Genomic DNA, 18,841 nt, shown 5'->3' with positions numbered 1-18,841 from the left:
CACAGACAATGCACAAGTCTTAAGCCCATATGAAAACAAACTCGCTGTGCTTCTGTGTAGTCTTACTTTCTCCTGTTTTAGCCTTGCTTGCGATTGTGTGCTTGAGCTCTTCAGGATAAGTTTGGCTTTTCTCCCCCTCTGCTGTAAGTGTTTGAAGCTACTGACTTGGCTGTGTCTCCAGGTGCTCCTGCACATTAATAACAGTGGAACAATTGAGTGGTTTGCAGGTGTGTCAGATTGGTAAATTCAGAACAGGTGAAACTGTGACAGGATGACTTGATGAAGGAAGCTGAAGCTGAGGGGATGATTACAAAGACTGACAGAAAATAGGGCCTGGAAAATAAATTCAATTTGCTGATGTTATATAACCATCTTAGTGCAGCCTGTAGATTCATTAGTTTGGGAGCATACTTTGTAAGGGAGAGTGATTGTGTGTGGTTTTGCTTTTAGCAAATTGTAATTTAGAGTGAAGGTGTAGGAGGCAGAATATATTAATACGCTGACTTTCTAGCTGGTGTGATCTTGTCTAGCAGGTGAATTTTTCAGCATGCTCAGCCAGCATGTGTTCCAGCATACTTCAATTTACAGCTGCAAAGATCCTTGAAACCATGAATTGGCACAGTAGCACTTCTTGATTTTTTTTTCTAATTTTATTTTTGTAACTGCTGACTGCTTAATAATATGGAGAAAGAGTGGTTTATCTCTTTCTGTACCAGCAAGACATTCACAGGTTTGTGCAAAGATGGGGTACAATAATAATGTAAGTATTACCTCATTTCAGGTGAAAGACATGGGGGTGGGGGCAATTGATACTGTTTTGAAGATCACCCTTAAGTAGGTGGCACTTGTATGTCATTCATCCTGGCTTGAGCAGAAAAGACTGGAAGAGCATGGCATGGGGAGAGGAGGAGTGGGAAGCTTGCTGCAGATACCCTGGAGTCCTTTTTGTGCCTCGGGAGAGCTCACCAGGCACAGCCCAGGGACTCCTGCCTGGCAGGACCGCGGCCTCTGCTGCCACCGTGGCAGTGCAGATTTTTGAATCTTAATTCTCTTAAGCAAAGGTCTGATGGATGTCTTGGAGTTTGTCTTCCCTTCTTTCTCAGCTCTAGCAATAAGGGATTAATCTTCTTCTGTAGCCGTGTAGTCAAAGCTTTTATTTTAGTTATAACCATGTTTGAGCAGTGTAAACAAGATCACACAGTCAGGCAGTGGTTTGTTTACTTCTTCGTGCTGGTCTTAGAGGTAAACACTAATACCTCATTACCTTTTGGTCTTTAATGTGGAAAGGTGAGGAGAGAAGCAGCTTGAGTTGTCTTGTTTAACATTTCTGCACATTGGCTTTGAGATTGACCTCTTTGGATTTTTTTTTTTGTAGATGTAATTAAAGAAACTGAAAAGGAATTATGTTTCTATCAGTTATTCATTAGCATTCAGTTTTGTAGAAATGTTTCTGCTTCTCTAAAGCAGCTTTTTGTTACAAATACCCTATCAGTTGCTCTCCCTTTACAAAAAACACTGTTTATTTAAAAACAAACAGGTCAAGACTTGGTGATGTTGCACTTTCCTGGGCAAGTGTATAGAAGGCTCTGGGATGTTTTACAGCCTAATTCTGGGTCAAGATGCACAGCAGTGATGTTGTTCTCCTCTCAGACCTCTGGACCAGGAAGATGATAAAATGAAACTGTCTGACAGTTGGGAAGGAATGATGTGATATGTGTATTATGGAAATCTAAGAGAAGGAGAGAGTTTCTGTTACTTAAACAATTTAGGTTTTAGTACTTCTAATCAAATCTTTAAATTGCTTTGCTGAGGATGCTTTAATTTAACCTAAAATTGTCTTTCTTCATAATAGATTTTTGCTGACAGAATATGTTTTGATACAGGTTTTGACAATTTTACATAGTAAAACTGGTGGGGAACATGCCCATGTTTATGTAGCAGTGTAGTTTTACTTGTGTGTAGTTGAAAATACTGCAGTCTGCCTTCCTGTCCTAATGTCACAATGCCTGGGATTTTTAAAACTGTGGAGTACTCAGCGGAGTTAAAATGGGCGGAGGTTTTTGAGATGCTGAAGTTCCACAAACTCATGTTCTGTAGCAAAACAGTTGGATTGGAGCTTCAGTGAAGGCCAGTGGTAAGGCCTTGTAATAGAAATTTGGAGGGTAAATACTTCAAGCCTTGGTATATTAAGCAGGAATGGGAGAGCATTTACCTGATAAGAATGCTGGAGTCAAGCAGCATTGCTCTAAAATTGTTCTCCGATGGTGCCTTCTGCCTTTGCCTAATTTACAAAGCCGTGGCCATCTTGGAATGGGCTCACATAGTTTGGAGACTCTACAAACTCCAGGCAACCTGTGCTGCTGCTTATTCACCCTCACAGTAAAAAAAATAAAAAAGTCTCTGTATGGAAGTCTTTTTCTGATACCTTTCCAGTGCTTGATGCTTTCTCTCTTTATTTATGTACAGCTGTAAACTCAGTGAAGTTCTGCAGTGTTTTGGGCCAAGGAAGTATTTGTTTTTAGTTTCAATATTTGAGCAGTTTGTCCTGCAGAAGAGATAATTATCTGTAAGATTATTTGTCATACAGAACTTACCTGAAGGTTTGTTGTGTGACTAGCTATGTTCTTGGCATTAATGTCTTTATTCCTGCAACTTTTTAAGGATATAGTCAGATGACCTAAAACCCACAATAAATTAGTAGTATGAAATGGCAGCCCTCTTCAACCAAGGTATTCTGACTCACCTAGTCTGTTGACGCACTAATTAAAATTAGTTTGGCTAAACAAGGGTGTTTATCTGTTCTGGTGGATCAGTGTGTTCGGAAGTGTTTCAGGTCTGCACACGTGTGACTCTTCTCTCATTTTTCTCACAGTGTGTTCTTGTGTATATATCAAATTTGTCTCCAGAAGAATGCCTTGACAGCTGTGCCTATGCACACAGGAACACTTCTATTTTGTACATATTCAGCTTTTCATCAACACTAAAAAACATTCAAAGAGACAAGACCAAGCTGTGTAGGCTCATTGGGAATGTTGGTGTAAAGGGGTAGTAAGCACTAATCAAGGCATGAAGGGAAACCTCATCGTGGGGCAGCTGTCATGCCACATCTTGACATCTTTGAATACTTTCTGATCAGTTTTTAAAAATCTTTCTTTGGAAGAATAAATGGGAAATGTAGGTAAAATACCTAGAAAAGGAATTAATTTATTCCCTTTTTTTCTGCATGTATTTCATCCACTGACTCTCCAAAGTGCCCTGATCTGTAAATACACTGTTGATATCCAAGAGAAAACATTTGAGGTCAATGGGTAGTGATGGAACTATGCAGACATGAAAGGAGAAAACTGACCATCTTAATGTGGAACTTCTAGGCTGTCTTTGATTTTTTGGCATAGTGAGAATGACCATTCCTCTTAAAACCTCTATGTCCTTGTGGGCTTTTAGTATAGGGTTTATTTTTTGATGGCTGTTTCAATCTAACTTTCAGCATCTCACAGCACAGGATTACTGTGTGTAGTGAAGGGCTTTGAGAGTCTGGATGGAGGGGGCTGTTACTGGGTTCGTCTTCCGTACTGTTTCCCTATTGCTTTTTGCTGCATGTGTTCAAACAGCTTTTACAGTTAATGCACATGATTTAAAAATGCTTTTTTTTTTTTTTAATAGAAACTTACCATACCGTGGCATGACAAATTTATAGGAAGTGTGGTGTCTCAGACCTTCAAAATAGAGACAGAATAAATGGCAAAGCCCCTTCTGTCTGGTCTTAAAATGAGTGAATATCCAGAATTTGGGAAACTAAAAATGGGAGTTCAGGTGTGTGAGAAGGAGGACCTGTTTTAGATATGGGAAGCTCAGGATTCTGCTGTAGGTATACTAAAAGACTAGACATAAAAGGCTGTGGAGGAAGAAAGACAACCCTATTGAAAGCTTTCACTATTTCTGGATGATTTTGACAAAACCAAAAAAACTAGTAGTTTCTTTCCGTTTTGTGACTTATGCTTGCTCTCGGGTAGCCAAGCTTCTTCTGCCTGCTTGAACGTGATTTCCTCTTAATGTTGTTAAGAATAAATTTGAAATTGAAATGGAAATAATGAACATCAACTTATTTTGGCAAGGAGGAATTTATAAGGACACCCCCCCCCCCTTTTTATGGGCATTTCCATAATGTTTAGTGTAACAGAGCTTTAGTCAAATTTGGACTGTAAGAAAAACACTTGAGATACTAAGAGAAGAAGCTAGATTTATTTTTAAATGAAATTTTCAGTCGTTGAAAATAGCTCATCAGATACAGGGTATCATCTGTGGTTTTGAACTTGAGAGTGTTCCTTGCAAAAAGTCTCATTCTGGAAACTCCTACATTATGCAGCCATTACATTTAATTTCAGAATTTATCAGGAAAAAATGTATCTGCAATTATTGTAACTAATTGCCAAAAGACATAATTAACAGCCAAATACACAGATTTTTGCCCTCTACCACCACCCACACAACTTAACAGTTGTTGGTGGTTTAGTCTCTGAAGTTTTACCAAAAGCAGAGTTTCTGTATCAAAATCAGTTGTGTTACTCATTAAAAACACTTCTGAAGTTTGAATGCACCTATATACAGCTGCTTTATATATATGTGTGTGTGTATGTATGTATACATAAACCCATGTGGGTTTATATATATATATATATCTTAACAGCTCCTCACAATGTGAAATGACAGTGTTAATAGAAAATACTAATGGAAATTTAATAGCTACTTAAAAAGCTTTTAGTTCATTGACGCAGCATTTCATGCATGATACTGCTTTTAATGGCAAAGATACATCATCAGTCAGCATCTGTCAGCCTGCTTTCCTTGCAGTTGAAAACAGCAGAGTTAAAACCAGCTGAGTGTCGTGGGGTGGTTGGTTATGCAGTGCTGTGGAATGGGCTGACTAACTTGATGTGTGCAGAATTCACACAGTGTTTAGATTTGAAAAAAGAAGTGTGTGTCTCTAAAAATAAACCTGTTTTTTAAAAAGTCCTATTTAAAGACAGAGGAAAAAAATGGGTAAAAACTTGATTAATGTATCAAAAATATGCCATTTGGTTTTCTAATAAAGTCAGGATGTAAGTTTCCTGTCCAGATATCCAAGAGCAGTAACTTTTGGATTGGGGTGTTAAGGAGATCCTTAGTCTACAGGGCAAGGAAGAACAGTGTGTCCTCCTTGTGCTGCAATTTCCTTGAACACATAATACAAAGCCTTCTTTCCAGCTTTCCTCATGTTTGTTTTGCAACATGTGTTGGCAGTGGGAAACAGATGATCTTGTTCTGCCAATTTGTATTTAAATCATGTATTAGTACTGTAAAACCTGGTAGAAAAGCTATTTGACCTTTATCTCCCAAAAATAGGTGGTTTGAATAATGATAGTTGTTCTGTGTATAGGATTCACTTTTTCTCAAAGCAGCTTGGGTTCAGGTAGGCCCTTAGTCCTACAGTGTTTGGTGGTGTCAGCAATTCTTTATTTTTACCGTAGCTCCTAACAAATTTAGTTTTGAATCAGATGTTGACTACTGCAGTGGTGTTTTATAGTTTGATGACAGATTTCTGAACCCGTCTTAATAACATATATGCTGGCAAATAAGTATTTCCCTCTTGCACCCCGATGATACTTGGCACTTGATACGGTTCCTCACATCGTTTTCTCAGTTATTTCCCTGAAGCTAAACAGAACCATGCCTTCCTGCTCTTGACAGGCACCTTGGAGTTGGTAATTTTAAGCAATAGAATAATAGGAACAGTCACTGAGAAATTTTCAGAGTAAGGATAAGTGACTGCTTGTGAACCTTGCCACAGTTAGGCTTATAAAATTCAGCCTTACTATGACATATATTAGATACAACATATTTTGGACTAATTCAAGGATAAGAAATGCTTGCTTTCCTTTTTTTATGTGTGTTATGTTTCTGGCATAATAGCCTACAGATACATATATATATATATATATATATATATATATATTACTTTCATTAAATAGCCTTTCTTGAAAGGCTAAAAAGAATTATGTCTTATAACAAGGGGTCTTTTTGGTAAATAAAAGAGCAGTAGTTTGGCATGAACTAATGATTTTAAATTTTTTTTTTTCCTCTCCAGTCTAAGGTATTTGTTTTCAGGATACTGCTGTTAGTTATTCTAACAGATATTAGGTATTCTTACAGTGATATTTCACAGTTTCTTTGGGAGGATGTGCATGGTGGAGTTTCTTTGGGTTTTGTTTGGTTTTTTTCATTTCAGCTGTAACATTTGGAATTCTGTGTAAGTGTTGGTTGTAGTACTAGGGCAGCAGGAGAGAGTGGTGTGCTTGATTAGCATAAATGTAATAGTAAAGAGGAATAGTCAAAAAAGGTAGCAGAATTGATATTTTTTCCTTTTGCAGTTTGCACAGTTATCTTTTTCTAGAGACATGCTCTTGAACATCCAAAATTGAGAGGAGTGTTAGTACAAGGTGTGTTTTCCTCACAGCTATCTGTCAAGGTTACAAGGTCCACATTTTTTCCTCTGGACTGTTTGGTGTTTCTCTGCTTCTTCACAGACTAATAGTCAGCTTGGAAGCTTTGCTTGGTGCAGGTGGGAAGAAAGCCAAACCCAGTAAGCTGTAAAGTGTTATTAATATAGCTTTCTTCTTGCTTCTTTTTCTTTCTTAGAGGAAATAATACTGACTGCACCCTTTGGAACCCAGCACACAAGAAGAACTGCCTGGCCTTTCATCTTGCTTGGTTTTTTCCTTAGCCTTTTTGCCACTGCAAGACAGATCCATGACTGCCTTTCCCTTATCATGCTAGGCATTTCAGAAGCTCTTTTAACTCTGAAGCACTAAACCAGGAATTTCCTAAGGTTCATCAAAACTGCTCTTGACATAATGAGGTTTCAGCGGGGCCAACGTACAGATGTGATAGATGTCAGTCACTTCTGATAGAGAGTCCACAGAAGGCAGGTGGCTTTGCATGGCAAGTATCTCCAAATCTGCTACTACACTGACTAGCAGGAGATAAGTTTTTTTGTTGTTTTTTTTTTTTCCTGCCTGTGTTACAGTGGTGTTCTGCAGATGTGGCTCATGACAGCGAAATCTGTGGGAGGCTTTCATTTCCTGAAAATTGGGTGAAATGATTTGTGCCCTGAGATGGTGTTTTACAGAGGTTGTACTTGAATATCTGCAATAGTGTTAACTCATAATGAGGCTTGTGAATTGTTTTATTGCTTTTTCAAGAGGAACCGTGTTTCTCTTGGTTTCCCATGGATCACGGGAAATTTCTGTAAATGAATCAGGGACTGTATAAAACTTAAAGTGTTAAGTTGTGGATGTCTTAAGTGAAATCTCTGCATTCTCATTGAATTTGCTCATTCCTGGACTATGGGTTTGCCCAACAGTTTTTCAAAGATACCAGAAACTGAACTGGAGAAGAAATGAATAGTGTTATGCTCCTTCAGTTCAGCAGTGCTAAAGGAGGTGAGGCTGAAAATAATTGCTGCCAGAAGTTAATACAAAGAGGAAATCACAAACTTATAATTGTTTTTCTGGAGTTATTGGTATCAAGAATATCCAGACTTAGGCTAATTAAAGAAGGTAAGGTTTCTGCTTCATAGTTCAGCTACTCTCTGCTTATTAGAAATAATCTGTCCTCACAAATAAGTATCTCTTATTAATTTTACATATGCTAGTTAGAACATTTTTCTCCTGAGTTTTGGAGGCTGGTTTTCATCCTGGTAATGTCCAGCCATTTGACTAACATCATTCTTCATGGAAGCAAGTTCTCTGGGTTTAATATATATTTTTTGTGTGTGTTTTGTTTAGTTGGTTGGTTGTTTTCTTGGGGGTTGTGTTTGCATGGGAGTTTTTTTGGGGTTTGGTTTGGTTTGGTTTTTTGGTTTTTAAGTACCAGTGACTTGTTCCACTATTCCTCTGTTTACATGTTCTGGTGATTTTTGGTGTTGATGTTGAAGAATCTATAATTACTTCTTGTCTGAAAGACACTTTGCTTCCTGGTAAAATGGGATTTTGGAATTTTTTGTAGGCTCTAAGGGTGTGGTCACAGGGTTCCATTCTCACCTTTGTTCAGGCACCTTGAAGTACTGCCTGAGCTTGGAGTATGAGGATTGATCAGAAACATCTTTCTGGTCAGAATAAAGTGGTGATACTGTAATCTATTTCAGAGTTTTCTACTGTTCTCACTGGCTGTGGTTTTCTAATGCGATGAAAGTTGTTATTTTTCAGCCAGGCTGGGAGAGGACCTTTGAGACTGGTAATCTGACTGCCCTAACAAATGAAGCGATTTGGCCGCGTAGAAATTTTAATTGGTCCTACCTGGAATCTTGAGTATAGTTGTCACAATAGACAAGAAAAATAAAACCGGCTTGTAGTAATAGTCTATTTTATTTAGTTTTGCTCAGAAATGTAACTGACAAAACAATTTACAATGTTAGCACTGTGTTTCCGAACCTTAAAATATACTTGGTCAGCTTTTTCACTGTAGCATCAAGGAACCATGCAATGCCACAGCTTTGAAAGTATTGCTTTCTTAATGAGGACTGCACCCAAAAAGGGCTCCTTGTCCCTTCTCAGTGAAAGCCTGTCAGAGTAGAAGTCAAGCTGCCTATTAAGCAGGGAGGGATGTTTCCTTAGTACTTGCACAGCAGCCACCTGGAGAGTTGTTTATTACTTTGCTAAATGTTATAGATGGTGCTATAATACACTTATCATCAGTTTGGGAACACATTGTCGTTAAAAAAACAAAATACCAGAAAGTAACATACATCTGTCTTTGAAATTCTAGTTGATCAGTTCTATGTGCTAGTGCTGATCATTAGAGCTGCTTGTTTTAAGAAAAAGGTCTTTTTCCTCCCTCTCTAAAATGAGTTATTTAAAAAGTAGCTCAATATGCAGATACTTGAACAGTTTTTCTGTGTGCATGGCTTTTTTTTTTTTTTTTTTTAATTCAGTCTTTAACCTGATGTTAAATCTCTTTTGAGGGCATGGTTGTGGATAGAAACCAGAATTTTTCATCAAATCCTCGTTATCACTTTTTAATTCTGGCTTCTGAAAAGGAATATATTCTTCACAGTAGCTGGAGGGTTTTTTAACTGGTGTTAACACATGTTTTTTGTGCTAGGTGGTTTTGGACTGTGAGCTCCCTAGGGATTGAAGTGTAAAGATGTGAATAGCTATTTGTGACTGTTGATAATTTCTTGAGAATTACAGGTGAGGACAAGTTTTGGACTTGCAGCCAGTGTATCTTCCCCAGTTGTCTCCTTTTCTATCAGTCTGTTTTATGCCAGGTCTAAGAACTTAAGTTTTTGCCTTGCTGTTTAAACCATGCTTTCCTGTGGAGCATTTTGGGGGTGCCAGCTGACCTAGCAGAGGAGGAGAAAAGATCAGATTCTTAGCATCTCACAGAAATTAACTTTTATCTAAGAGTAACACTTAAGAAATAATCTCAGCTTTAAGAAACTCTCTGTGTAGCTAGAAGTAGTTGCTTTTCTTGTAGGAAATACTTCTAAATATGTTGTAAAATTAACATGAGCTTCTGGATAAATATAGATAGTTTGAGCATCTGATCTATTCTTACTCTTTTTAGGCCATCATGACTGTATGACCTATTTCCAGAGAGTAATAACATACCTTATTTGGGTATTGATGTTTTAAAGCTTAAAATGTAAGTGCAAAAAAGGTGCTGTTTGATTCTTTGGGTGGAAGGTGGTGTGGTGTGTGTGTTTCTTAAATTTTGCTCTATACTAGTATTCTAACTTGTAGTTGAAGCATAATTTTTCCGTCCTCTTTTAATTCAGAAATAAATTTCATACAGGAGAATTTCAAAGTATTCCACACAACTTTTGTTTATTTGATAAGCTGTTAGAAGCTGCAGTGTGCTTTTGTGTGTTGTTATATATCTCTGGTTTATTGTCAGTAAGAAATTGTATGTATATTTAAAATATTCTAGTAGTCAGTAATGGTTATTGTGTCTGGTTTTTGCTTCCCAGAAGGCAGAATCTCTTTATTCCATATGGTGTTCAGGAAGTCTGATCTTTCTGTAGTCTTTACAAAGCATCCATTTTTAATGTTAGGTCTGTCCCCTTTCCAAACTGAGAGCCTGCTACTCTTGAGTAGCAGTTCTGACTCAGAATCTTTTTCTTGCAGGGTCTCTTCCAGACAAACAGCTTTGTCTCCAGTCAGGGGTTAATCCTCGTTGACCAATGCCATTAGAACCTTATACAAAATAGTAGCTTTTAGATTTTACCTTTCTGTGGGCTGTGCTGCTCTGGATAATGCTTGAAAAATACTGCAGGGTTTCTTTCTATAATAATTTAAAAATATTTAATAGTATTTATTAATGTGTTTGTTAGTAGCAAATCAGTTTGTGGCTACTTATTTTAAAGCCATGTTTTTAACATTGATTGTAAAATGGAGTAGCAGTATACATGCCTCCTGTTTCTTACGGGCTTTTTTTTCCAAGTCCACTGTAGAGAAATGGAATTTGACTGTGAAGTGCCACCCTAATGCTCCTGCCTCTAGGATGTGTTGGATCTGATCTCTGTTAACTTGGCATGTCATCTTTCTCAGTTTTGTAGGGGTTTTGTTTGCTTTGGGTGGGGGGCTTTTTTGGTTGTAGTATTCCTAGCTAGTGGGTTTTTTTTTTCTCTTCAGAGAGGTCCTCAGATAGCTCTCAAAAGAAAATGGTCTCCATTTCAAAAGCAACCTTAAACCATCTATAATTTAAACTAATCCTGAAATGCTGCCTGGAATCAATGGATAAACCTCTACCGGAGTGAGAAGCCTTTGCTCTGAGATAGAGTATGTGCAAATTCTGTATTCAGTATCTTTCATGTGTTGGTACTGTATCTGCTTTCAGATGTCAGACACTTGTTAGGAATGTTTTCAAGGACACAGGATGGGTGTAAGTCACGCTACTGATACGTGCATTTATTTAAGTCCTCCCTCCCAGAGACTTGCTCCTTAAAGAAAAGTAGTGGGTGGGAGTGTTCTGCTTGGCTTTTGGGTCAGCAGTTAGCTGCAGAGATGTTGTCCCGTGTGCAAAAACAGAACTGCCTTGTGTTTCTTCTGTTGGGTAAGTTACTTGTCTTCATTGTTAGCTCTCTTGGTAGTACCTTCCTTTTTACTCCCTTAAATTTGTGTCATCCTCTCTTCTCTGTTGGAATTTTGAGCTAATCTAGAAATGGATCCAATCAAGTACTTGAGGCTATCATCTCAGAGGTTGGCAGGATGCTTGATAAGGGTTTTGCCAGATTATGGCAAAATGTGCTCAATCCAGAGTAAATGAGCTGTATCAATTAACATTTTAGTTGCTTAATTTGTGGTTTTTTTTTTTTAGTTATGAATATGGACAGTGTTGGAGTTTTTTTGTTTTAATAGTTTATTATTTCATTCTGGAGTTGTACTGGTTCTACTTAAAACACTGTTTAATGAGCTCTTTCTGTAAAAATTTGTTTGATAAGCAAGATGAATCATGGCTTCATTCAAATAGGTTCAGTATAGAGTAACATTATTTTTCAGAGCTGCTCTTCTGGATAACTCTCAATTCATTATGGATTTTCCTGTCTTAAAACTGGTTGGTTGGTTAGGTTTCTCACTACTTTCTTCCCCCCGCCTGCAGGAGAAATTTTGGTACTGTGTGTTTGGAAATATCTGCCACCCCCAGGACTCAGCTTCTCTTAACTAAAAATCTTGTTGTTAGGTTTTGCCCCTCTTGCACCATTTAGGGAAGGTAGAGTAAACCAGCACAAAAATGGGATGTTTTGGACTGAAAACTTAAGTGATCATACCCCACAGATTAGTATATGAGCTGCCTTCCTTGGGACCCTCTCCCCTGTTCTTTGTTTTTATGATGAGTCTGTTGGGGGAATTTAAAGCTTTTTTTTTTTCATTTTAAAAAATGTTAAAACTTTACTGTTGCCATTTATATTTATCATGCTTTTTGAAAATCTTATCTACATGCATATGAGGTAGAATGCATGTGTTTTGGAGGAGACATCATGGACATGATAGATTTTTCTCTAAATGTGACCTAGGTGTGTGTATTTTTTAATAAATAGCTCTTGACAACACTGTCACTTGGGTAACTTATGTCTTCATGAAACAAAAGAAGTCAACCATATATATTTTTCTTTATTTATTTTAATGTACTCACTTCCATAGCACCATTTGGAAATGCAAAACACTTTTGACAGTAGTTGCCAGAATGGCAACTTCTTTCCTCCTGGAAGTATTTGTCCTTTATGGTCTTTTGCAGGTCTTAAAGTTTATAGTGTTACAGATCAGGCTCAGGAGTCATTTTGAACTGACAGGTGAGATAATTCTTAATTTAAATTTAGGTTTTGACCTGTCAGAGTCAGGAAGTTCAGTAAGCATGATTTTATTTGAAATTATTTTATCTTACTAGGCAATGTAATTGGTGTAAAATACTCAGGTAAATATTTTTATTTGACAGCAGACTCAGCTTAATTTAATCTCTTAAAAACTGCAAACATATTGACTTGGTTAAAATTGTGACAGCATCTGGCAGTCATTTCAGCAGGTGTTTGTATGATGATATTAATATTACACACACACTCTTCCAAATTTGTTTATTGACTTTTATGTTTCTGTCATCAACAAATGTGATTATAATGCTTTTTATGTATGTTACTGCCTGATACTGTTGCACTTTTAAAATAGGTTTTTTCAAAATACTTTGGAGGCACTGAGCTTCTGTATTTTAAAACCTATTTCTGCTCGAAAGCAGGCGTATGTTGAAGTGATTTCTAGGGAAGTATTTTCAAAATAGAACTCTTGGAGTCTGGTTTAAAGTTTTCTTGCTCAGGGAAGGGCAATGTGCAGTGCTGAAGAAGTATTTGTGAGCAGCATCTCTCCCAGTGTAGCTGCTTTAATCTGTTCAGGGCTTACGGGGAGCATCTGGAAGGCTAAAAGCAAGCACCAAGGCTACTGCTCTGAGAGATCACTCAAGACCTTCAGATTTCCTGGTACTGCTTCACTTGGCAGTAGCTACACAGGCTGCGTGTGGAAAAATGGAATCAGTTGTTATCCTGAAGTGTCAGAAATCTGTGCAGAAGCCCCTTAGTAGTGTGGCAGAAACTGCTGGTGAGAGACATCATGGTACCCTTCCCTTGTCTTCTTGGTGTTCAGGTAGAAAAAGGAAGATTTAAATTCTGATACCTGCTGTGAGTGTGTGCATATCCCTTAATGACATCTGTGCTAGAAAAGTGATCTTTTCATGGGACTCTTGCTGTTTTCTTAAGCACACTGCAAGAAAATGAATCTATTTCTCTTCTGCTTAGCCAGTCCTTCAGTGTTTCAGCCAAACTGACCTTTCCTTCCATTTTAGCCCACAGGCTTCTGCTGTCTCTTTCCAGCAGTAATACATGCTGTCCTTTTTGGCCTCCATGGGTGTTCTTCTGAAGACTTGATTGAGATTTATCTGTGCCCTTTCTGTCACCTAGAGAGAGATCAAAATTCCCTGCTTTGCTATTTTTTTTTCCCTGTTACCTTTGCTTATTATGCTGTTGCTGTGTTTCATGTGGGAATTCTGAACTGTTGTGCTGACCATCCAGAACATGGGGGAAAACCCAGATGTTCTGACAGTCATCTTGTGTCTTCAATACAAAATAGGGGAGTGAGGGGGAGGGCCTTGAGACACCATGTCATGAGTCCTCAGGTAGCTGCTGGGGGACATTAGCAACATCAGTCATAGTGACTGTATCAAATCCAAAATAGAAACAAGAGCTGCAGATCGACCCCTGCTGCAGAGTACATTTGGGTGTTTTGCTGTGTGGAGTTCTGGGGCTGGTGGTGGTGCCTGAATTCTTCCTGGCAGGGCCTGCTTCACACCCATGGGTGCTTTTCTGCTCTGGTGTGCCAGGGAAGGCTGAGAGCTCTCCTGTATCAGCTTCTGTCTTCTGGCTACCTTGTTGAGAGGGTGTTCTTGATCAGAGATGCAATGAAACAGGTAAAGCCAAGTGACTGAGCTATGAGTATGCATTGAGTCTGCTCTGAGGTCAGTGACCTCACACAGATGGTGATCCCCATGCTGAGTCAGATATGCCTTCACAGGAAAATTCACCAATATCTGTGTCCTTTAGGCTTTTTGCATAATTCATAAATACTTATCCATCCTGGGTAGTGAAGTGGTCAGATGCAAGGTGTGCCTGGGAAGCAGCAGACAGGGAGTTTGAGCCAGCTGCTGGCTGAAGTTTCAGAGGTGGTTTTGTTTTTGGAAGTGGTGGGTCTTGATAGCAATTTCAAAGCTCACTTCTGTCCTTAAAAACCTGTGCTATTGGTAGTTCTTCCCAGTCATGTGGTCTTGTGGCTGTGCTGAGCCAGACCTGGTGCTGGGCTGGCTGAAGACTGATCATGGAGGTACTTGCAGGTTAATTTTCAGGTGGATTAATGAGGTGATGAAGCTTTCCTCTACTGCTCTGAGGAGCCTGTGTGCTGTACACATCACCAGTGAACTTCATCTTCCCATCAGCTTCTGTCCTCTGTTTGGGTGTTGTGGTCTCTAATGGTACATGGCAAGATTTTTAGTATCTGCTAAGGAAGGGGAAAAATAATTTGGGGGTTTTTTGTTGTTGTTGTTTTCCACTGATGTAGAAAAGGCTCAGGCTGCATGGTATATATAAGCACAATGTTTTGTAATTTGTCAAAAAACCCCAAACCAGAAACTCCTAGGAAAATCATGAGATCAAGATTTTGAAATGGGAGTGAGTCACTGCAGAATGGCATTGTTTTGTGTTTTAAACAGACTGCTGTAGCATTGGAAGAGTAGGGGAGTTTTGTTGGTGGCATATTGGGTTCTTTTTAGTGGATTTTTTTTTCCTTTTTTTACATTAGTCTTTTCAACCCAATATATTCAGGAAAACTGGCTCTGTGGCATTGCTTTTATGGCTATTATTTTCACATCACATTTTGCTCAGTTTAAGAAGAAAAAGGCAGTTAAAATGAAAAGGAAATGCAAAATTGTTTTCTCACAGTTAAGCATCTGCAGAAAGTATACCTTTTTCTTAAGTGGGGTTGTTCTAATTTATTTTCTAGATGCTTTTTGTTCTAGCCTTTTTAAACTTCTTGCAACTTTATAATGTAATGTTAGTTATGGGGCATGCACTGATGAGTAATTATTTCTTGCTTGTTTCAAGTGTGTTCCATAAATATATGTACAGAAAAAATTGAAACTAATGAAATAAAACCTTTAAAATTATACTCATGACACCTTTCTGCACTTTTTTTAAAGGGCAGGGAGAAAATACGCTCTTACTTCTTCAAGTGTAATTTAGGTGAAGAGAATGTATGTATTTAAAGCTACCTCCATTTTACAGAGGGTTTTATGTGATGGCCTAAGCTATTCCCAAGATGTTTGAGAAAAACTCAGTCTTGAATTTTGTACGAAGTGCTATGTTTACTAAAGGATTTCTTGATAACATTTAGTTAATAATTGACACTTCAGTGTTCCTCATTCTGCTGATTGTGTTAGGTAAAAAATCTGAAGTAATGAGGTGGTTGAATTAGCATAGTGAATTAAATGCTTGCAGAGAAATCAGAAGCCTAGGTTTTTGGTGTTTTGTTTTTTCTTAAGCTGCCTTGGGTGTAGCTGCTGTGTATGTATGGAAAAAGTACACATGAAGGAACTTAGATTTGCATGCTGTGATATTCTGATTTTTTTTTTTTTTTTTACTGGAAGTTCTCTGTTCTCTAGCACCCTTCTGACTATGTACTTAATTGAAAATTTCTGTAGCATTTTCCTGATGTAAAGCAAAACTACAATTCCACTTATCAAATTTCTCACTTTGTTTGCAGATGATGATGTACCTGCAGATATGGTTGCAGAAGAATCAGGTCCTGGTGCACAAAACAGCCCATACCAACTTCGCAGAAAAACTCTTCTACCTAAAAGAACAGCTTGTCCTACAAAGAGCAGTATGGAGGTAACTTCTTTGGTTTTAATTGTAAAAGAAATGTTACTGTTTGAAGAATATGAAATATATGAAATATGAAGAATATTTTTCCTAAGTTATCTATTGACTGAAGTAATTATTTTTAATTAAAGGGTGCCTCTACTTCAGCTACTGAAAACTTTGGTCACCGAGCAAAACGTGCTAGAGTATCTGGGAAATCCCAGGATTTATCAGGTAATAACTTTTGTACTAAAAAGGGGGTGAGGGAGGAGTAGAGACATTTTAACATCACACATTGTCCCCAAACTGTTTTTCTGTGTGTATTCCAACTAAGAAACAGTAGTGGGAAAAAAAATACCAAAACAAAACTACAGGCTTGTTCTGACCTTCAAATTTGGTAGCGTGATTTTAATCAGAATTTTTAGAATCTGATCCTTCATTCTGTCTGTTTCACTGCAGGCATATTTTGTTTGCTTTTTACTGTCATAGTGCTGTGTAGTTGTATCTAAGCTACTGTTAGGAGCAATAATACTGCAGTGCCTAATTACCATTTCTGATATTGATGGCATTGTTCCATTGTGTTTTTAGGGGCTGTTTGGGTATGTCATCATAGCACTTCATTGTGGGGAGAAGGAAAGACATTGTGTTTGTAAACAAAACAACAGATCTACCTGCATACATAACCTATGTAGATTTTTGCACACCTCTACAGTAAATGTGCATTGTATAATAAACACACATTCAGTAAGTGTATGTAACTGTATTGTATATTTTGTGTGCACACACTTTGTAGGTATGTACAGGCACACATCCCCTGCTTGTTCTGTTTTCTGTATAGTTCTTCAATCTCTCTGCTTCTATTTTTCTTTTTTTTTTTTTTTTTTTTTTGTCTCCTGATGCACTATTCAGTTCTAGGAGAACTGTCACTTTTGCCTGAAAAATCAACACCAGTGCTTGCAACTCCCATCAGTGCAGTTTCTCCTGCTTTTCTTACCTTTTTTTTTTTCCAGTATTTTTTCAGTATTTTTTCAATATTTCCCTTAATATTGTGAATTAAAAATGAGCAGTTGGCACAAGGCTTTGGGTCTGTTTCTATTCCTTCAGTTGAGGTCTGCTCTTTCTGGCTTCTCATTTTCTCCACAGCATAGTTTTTTTGTCTTTTGAGCTCTCCTTTTCCCCCTGTGTTTTATTCTCTTCCTCTTTGATCAACTCTTCATTTCAGCAGCTTTTCAAGAGCCATTTAACTTCAGATTTGTATTCTTCAAATACCCAGAACCAATAGGACATAAATCTGTCATTTTGCATTGATTAGTTTCTTGATTGGCTCTCTGTAGCCTTGTGCAGAATTGTCACTATTTTTCTTGACAGCTCTTAGTTTTTCTTCCATTTCATTCACTTTTTTTGCTTTGTCATTGTGATTTTACTCTCGTCCTTTCTTTACTGAAAGTGTGTAACTTTCTAACATGAGTGATGCTGATTTCAAGAGGAATTCTCCACGCTTCCACTGCGCATTCCATTCGTTAGATTCTTGAGCTCGTGAGGGGAAAGTATGGGGATTGTGGAGGCTTCTCCAGCATGGAATTAACAGAGGAATTGTAAACAGTGATTTTACAGTTTTACTTTTAGGACTGTGTTCAAACCAGTTGCAGTGTAAGAAAGGAGTGTCCTCAAACTCAAACCATTTTCTTCCTATTAATCTCTTTCCCAGTATGGGTGACAGCTATTTTTTATCCACCCCTGTTGAGTTTCTCTAAATTTGCATGAACATTGATTCTGGTGGCATGTATTTTGTCAGACAGTCCACTTTTTTGTTAGTGTAGGTAATGATAGCTCTTGCAACTGAGTTGTGAGACTTTTTGGATTGTCATGAGTGGTAACTGTGTGTTATTGTCATCTGGGCTGTACAGGTGTTTAGAACTGTAGATGGAATGAAGGCGAGGGACTAGAAATACAGGAAAATTTCTTGGTGGAAAACCATTCCTTGTTGTACAGGCTGAGTGGAGGAAAATTCAGCAAAGTTGAAAGGAGAAATGCCAGTCACCTCGAGTTTCCATCTGGAGTGGAGCCAGGAGTTGGAAAAAATGTGTATTTTAATACGGATTTCAGAGTTAGTTCTGCTGGGAGTTTTGCTATTTTAAATTTCTCTTTTCATTGAACTATAGATTTGAAAGATGTACTGAGACTCTGTTACTGGCTCACTCACTGATTGTTCTGTACACTAGGAACATGAATAAGTTTATAGAACTTTTTAAATTTATTTTTTTCTTTTCCTATTGATTTCCTAAGATACTTTCCCTAGTACAATGCATGCTATGTTTCTGACATATTTTTACTTCTTAACAAGAAAAGATTTTTACTAAATATGTCCTTATGGAGCAAAAGCTATTTGTCTCAATCTTCTCAACTAAAATGGGCAAAAAAGGCAACCATATAAGACATAATTTACAGTTTTGGATTCTTGGGATGGCATTCTTGGTCTTTGTACATAGAAGGGAATTCACTTTCAGGCAGCTTTCCCTTCTCTTTGTCTTGGTATTACTTTGCTAGTCCCTATCAGCTAAATGATCAAAACTGAAACTGAATTTGCTTCATGCATATCCTGTGGAAATGGAATGACATAACTAGATGTGTTTTTAACTTTCAGATGTGCAGTATATTAATGCTTGCTAAATCATAAATAGTTCAACTGTCAACTTACATTAGGGCAAAGACAAAGATTGGTGATAACCTCTCACACTTCATTTTTGTTGGGTTTTGACACGTATTTGGAAAACTGGCTGGATTTCTTTTAATATGAGTATGTATTTTGTACATTACCTTCACTTAATCAATAGGCATGAAACTGTCAGGAGTAGGAGCATATAAATGCTTCTGATTTGGTGGCCAGACAAGCCTTTTAAAGCTGTTTTGGCT

At 37.8% G+C, this 18,841-nt stretch overlaps 1 protein-coding gene across 1 annotated transcript in view; it reads left to right on the top strand.

Moving 5' to 3' along the window:
• Positions 1–18,841, top strand: part of FBXO11 (F-box protein 11) — a 69,750-nt gene that overhangs the window by 18,202 nt on the left and 32,707 nt on the right. The window contains exons 2-3 of the mRNA XM_062490511.1: positions 15,831–15,958; positions 16,081–16,162. Coding sequence (XP_062346495.1) covers positions 15,831–15,958; positions 16,081–16,162 — 210 coding nt within the window. The remainder of the gene's footprint in view (positions 1–15,830; positions 15,959–16,080; positions 16,163–18,841) is intronic.

This window comes from Cinclus cinclus, chromosome 3, assembly GCF_963662255.1.
Source record: "Cinclus cinclus chromosome 3, bCinCin1.1, whole genome shotgun sequence".
In the NCBI taxonomy this organism is placed as follows: Eukaryota; Metazoa; Chordata; class Aves; order Passeriformes; family Cinclidae; genus Cinclus; species Cinclus cinclus.
This window is presented reverse-complemented; position numbering and strand designations above follow the sequence as displayed.